This window comes from Nannobrachium achirus (assembly GCF_963921795.1).
Source record: "Nannobrachium achirus genome assembly, chromosome: 22".
NCBI classification, from domain to species: Eukaryota; Metazoa; Chordata; class Actinopteri; order Myctophiformes; family Myctophidae; genus Nannobrachium; species Nannobrachium achirus.
This window is the reverse complement of record NC_137829.1, coordinates 5,856,643-5,862,174: the sequence shown is the minus strand read 5'-3', so window position 1 is coordinate 5,862,174 and position 5,532 is coordinate 5,856,643. Positions and strand designations below refer to the sequence as shown.

Here is a 5,532-nt window from a genome sequence, read left to right as displayed (position 1 = left end):
CTGCCCGCTAATTAATTGCACCTGCCATTTTCCAAGTAGAAAATGATGTAATTCTCTCAAAGGCACAGCATACTCAAAATGTACTTATCATTAATCTTTTACCATAGCAACCACTGTTTACACCGGCTATGGATGTTTCCCTTACCAACAACTATCTTACAATAGCAACTGCCTATTAGACCCCATCGCCTTTAAACCATAGCAACCGCCGGTTTTAACCTAGCAACCACATATTAGACAGTAGCAACCACCTGTTTTGCCCTAACAACCACTTTTTTTAATCAAAGTGAACCACAGCACCGCCTACTGGTGACTGGAAGTTATTGTACACATGTGCAAGGGCCTGGTCATCGCTGCTTGCAACTTTAATTCAAAAAATAATTACATTAATTACAATAAATACATTGTTTTCAAAATTTCTGAAATAGCAAATACAAGCTCACAACGTATCACAATAGAATAATCACTAAGAAGATGATTGATTGTTGCAGCAGCCATAGTCGGTTTTCCTCAGTGGTGGAAAAAGTACTCACATGTTTTACTTAGGCAAAAGTATCAATACTGCAGTGCAAGGTAGAGTCACTCAAGTAAAGGTCAGGAATTCTAAAGTGACTTGAGTAAAAATACACAAGCATTCGTATCAAAATGTACTTGAAGTACCAAAAGTAGAAATTACTCATTATGCAGAATGTCCCATTTCACAAGTTTTCAATTGTGTAAAATGTATAGGAAATCTTTTGAAAATAGCTGATCTACAAGATCACAATGTGTCACGATGCAATGCATAGTGAGCTTATTGATCGGCTATTTCAAAAGTCCGAAATGTCTACAGAGCTGAAGTGGTTACAGTATGTTTTATAATGATAATCAAAATCTATAAAGTAACTAGTAGCTAGTGTTGCCAAATTATTGTAGTGGAGTAAAAGTAGTGGAGTAGAAGTAAAAAGTACTGAAATGTGTAAATACTCCAGAAAATTAACAATACCTCAAAATTTCTTACATTTACACAATACTTGAGTACTTAGATAATTTACACCACTGGTGCTCCTCTTCATCACATGTGGACAAGCAAAGCAGAAGACTCTCACACATTCCAGAAGAAACGATCATATTGTGATATTTCATAGTGACCTTAGATTTACCCAGGCGTGAGGCTGTGTCCTCTCAGAGGAATCCAAAACATTAGTCGAACCACTTATAAATATGTTAATGGCTCCACCTCAGGCGCAGAGAGAGCTTGATCACAAGGAATGTTTCTGTTTACAGCATTTCTCCAGATACTTTCAGGAACTGTGTGAGAGTGCATGTCACTGTTTGCCTATGAATGTGTTGTTGTGAGTGTGCACATATCCCTGGCTGAGTGTACGCTGTATGTGTTTGCGAAGTGCGCGTGTGTGTGTGCGTGCGTGCGTGCGTGCGTGCGTGTGCATGCATGTGCATGTGTATGTGTATAAAAATGCAATGCAGAGAGATCCCAGATGACAGTACTGGCACATGGCTGCTCTGTCTGGGTATAGCAAGCTCTTTCCTTCACTGACAATAGACTTTTCAGCCTGCCAATTAGTCAACTTTTCCACAGTTTGACTCAAATAGTATTACCATATATCTCCAAAAGTGTCTTATTTATCTAAACTTCACAAATCCCAAGGGTTTTACTTGTCAGAAAGGTTTATGTTACATAGTGCAAACAAACTGCCCATTCAACAAAGTTGTCATCTGCATGCATGTCCTGTTACTGCTGCAGACAAAGTTCTTATTTCTTTTACCAAATATGTATCCATTATACATGATTATCGTAGGGCAGTGGTTCTCAAAGTGGATTCCAGGGTCTCTGTGGGTTCCTTTAGGGGTGTTTAAATTGACCCATACAAGTCTGTAACTCTGACAGAGTACCAAATACAACCAAATGGACCCTACACTGTCTGAGTTAAGGGGAGACCTTGAAATGTGAACGTTTGTTGTAGAGACATACAGGTATTGATTACAACTATAACTCTCAGACTCTTTACAACTGGTTGTGTGTAATTACTCCACCGTTGTACTACTCATTAGGACCCTGGTATGGGTGTTTTTATATTATGTGGCCGTAGTTGGGACAACAGTCAGGTCTTAGCCTAGCTTATCGTCAGATCCAGACCAGAAGCTATGTGGACCGTTTCCCCTGCTGTGTAGCTCTTGGCTGGGAATCGTCCCAGGGCTGTAACCTCCCTCTCGGTCCGAGACAAAGGCCTGTCCTGATGACTGGGCCACGGTCCTGGAAGGTTTGATCTGGGTATTCAGCACTTGGCTTTCACCTATAGGCAAGCCAGTGGTCTTGTGTGGTTGTTGTGGGTTCGCCCTCCTCTGAGGAAAGTGTTCTTTGGCTGGGCTCTCCAGATCACCACATTCTCCATTGAATTAGCTGGAAACCAACGCTAGGATGGTTCCAATAATAAACAGGCACCATTTAAAATCAGCTAGGGATCAACAGAAGGATGGATGGATAAGAAACAGGTGGTCGACGTACTGCTGCGTAATTGGTTTTCTTTATCTTTCAAATATATTTAGTTATCTCTGATGTCTGTCTTGTCTTGTCTTGTATATAACTGGCATTTCCATGGTGACCCAGGTCTGAGACACATTTCCATCCTGAAGCTGGTCGGCACAGAGGCTGCAGATATGGGCGGAGTCTTGGAACTCTATCCAATCAATGGTAAGTAGATTAGGACTTGGCTATAACACACACACACACACACACACACACACACACACACACACACACACACACACACACACACACACACCCACACCCACACACACACGCGCGCGCACACACACACACACACACAAACCATTTATTTATGTCCACACAAAGGTGATGCATACAAGGACACAAATATTATGGTGCAGTAGAGTTACATTTACAAAAGTATGGCATATATCTTGGTACTCTACGGGTAAGTAGCAGGGTCTCCGCCATATGTGGCGGCTGCCAATTATAGCGGAGACGGCACAATACTTTGCCAGCCTTTTTGCCTCTTTTTTGGGCATCCCAAGTTGTTGAAACCCTCTAACAACCAGCCTGTGTCCTAGGCAAATATAAAAACAAATAGTCTGCACCTGTAGCCCAGCTCGCACACGCACACGCACACACACACACACACACACACACACACACACACACACACACACACACACACACACACACACACACACACACAGCTGACTGCAGTGGGGTACCCCCTTTATTGACATACTGTGGCTTTGCTTAACTACTAAGATCAAATGCCTTTCAACAGAGTATACACAGTATTTCATCTTCAAATAACTGCTACAAGTCATACCTGCAGCCCTCCTTATTTAAAACCACTCTGAACCAAATCCCCCTGCTTGGAACCCGAACCCTCTAGACCCCAGTCCCCTCCCTTCATCACTATTCTCCCATGTTGCCCGAGGAACTGAATGTTTGATCATCTCAGGGAGCCAACCTCAACTATACACAGACAGACCATCTGCATACAGCCTCACAGCTGCACAAGCATGCATAATACTGCTGTGGTTGGGGGTGTCAAAGTGGAAATATGACGGTTATCCCTTTCATCTCAATTGTCCCGGTCGAGATTACCTTCGGGAGCTCTTAACCAAGACAGGCGTTGGCTTTTTACGGTGGAGAGAGGGGATATTCAGGCTTATGCAAGAGGGTAGAAACCAGAGTGGCTGCAAGGTTTTAGAAGCCAAGTTAAAATGTTCTCATGACACTCAAATACTGGAATACTCTAACAGTTCAAATAGCCAAGACTTGGTCGTCGTATATTTTTTAACAAAGATATCCCTATTCCATACCTCTGCCCCAATCAGGCAGTGCCACAGTGGAGCGTGAGGGTCTGTCAGCCCCTCTGGTGAAGGACATCAGAAACTACTTCCAGATCAGCCCAGAGTACTTCTCCATGCTGCTGGTAGGGAAGGATGGCAATGTTAAGTCCTGGTACCCCTCGCCCATGTGGTCCATGGCCAACATCTATGACCTAGTGGACTCTATGCAGCTACGGAGGCAGGAGATGGCAATCCAGCAATCGCTAGGCATGCGCTGCCCCGAGGACGAGTATGGCGGCTACGGTTACCACCAGCACGGATACGAACACGGTTACCAGGACGGCTATCACCACCAGGGCTATGGTTACTAATCGGTGTGTGAGCGTTCCGTGCTGAAGAAGGGTGATTGGTGTTATTTGCCCAGTTTCATTGACCCATAACCCTTAAGGTGGTTGGCTCAGTGGGGGTGAAAGCCCAGAGAACATTGTAGCACTTAAATGGAGGTCTCAGTTTTGCTGCTGTTACCTGTCTAGTTCTTTCAGAGCTAGTGTTTGTTGAAAAAGAATGGCGAGGCTTTTAATGGTTAACTATTTGTTCAGAAAATGTAAAGGGTTCAGGGATCTTACTTTTTCACATGTCGACTTCCCAACGCTTCCCAACGACTTTTGCACGTCACATTATTCATCTCCTTCACTTGCCCTTCAGGGTCAATTTCAATTTTCACCTTATACTTAAATGAATAGTTCACCCTAAAATTATAATCATTCTGTCCTCTACTCACGCTCATGCCAGTTGTAGGTTTCTTAGTCGGCACAACACACAAGGTGATTTCTAGCTAAACTTAATTCTATGCGAACACAATTGTTAAAAAAAAAAGAAAAAATATCAAATGACTTCATACAGCATTCATGTAGCATTATAATACCAAGTCTTCTGAAGCCAAACCCATGGGTTCACGCTCTGCTCGATAAGAACAAAAAACATGCCACATTTAGAGTCCAACTCTACGGAAAGTGTGTACAAGCAATACATTTTCTTTAAACATTGACTGTTTTAGTGTGATTATTTGGTTCAACACTTGGATTATGCTGTGGAATATTTTAATGGTCATTCCTGGCAATTTTTGTAACTATTTGTAACCATTGACTCCTTGTGTGATGTGTGGACAAAGAAACCATGTTTCAACTGGCATGAGTAATTAATGACACAGAATGTTCATATTTTCTGGGTGAAGTATTGCTTCAAGAACCTTTATTTTTGTAGATAATGGGCTAAAATAAGTCATAAATGTATTTATTGGACATCTGTTGCATTCAAGGTACAGCTATCCATTACCATTTTGAAAGAAGGTGAAACGTTATTTCTCTTTTGTAAAGTTCCTGTTGCTATACACTGTTCTTATTTATACTCTTATTGTTCTACATGACAAATAAACGTTTGTTTACTACCCGTAACATCATCTGACCTGGTTATTAACTGTATCCATAAAATATCACCATTATTGGCAACAATTCTCATATCAAGAAGTAGCTGACTTTGAGGATCTTCTGTGTAACATTGCCACCTAGTGGCTTGCTGTGGAATGACACAAATGGACTTAGTATGTTCTCAAACCACTGACCTGATGGTTCTTACTGGTCTCCTCTGACTCTCCTGCTTCATTTATACTCTGTCATATATTACGTTTGTCAGCTCGCTGAAAATAGCCGATCTACAAGCTCACAACTTGTCACAATCTAT

At 42.0% G+C, this 5,532-nt stretch overlaps 1 protein-coding gene across 1 annotated transcript in view; it reads left to right on the top strand.

Annotated features, from left to right (window-relative positions):
* Nucleotides 1-5,139, top strand: part of ccdc80 (coiled-coil domain containing 80) — a 24,836-nt gene extending 19,697 nt beyond the window's left edge. The window contains exons 9-10 of the mRNA XM_080753147.1: nt 2,609-2,692; nt 3,838-5,139. Of these exons, the coding sequence (XP_080609273.1) occupies nt 2,609-2,692; nt 3,838-4,163 (410 nt within the window). The 3' untranslated portion in view covers nt 4,164-5,139. The remainder of the gene's footprint in view (nt 1-2,608; nt 2,693-3,837) is intronic.
* Nucleotides 5,140-5,532: the final 393 nt, after the last annotated feature.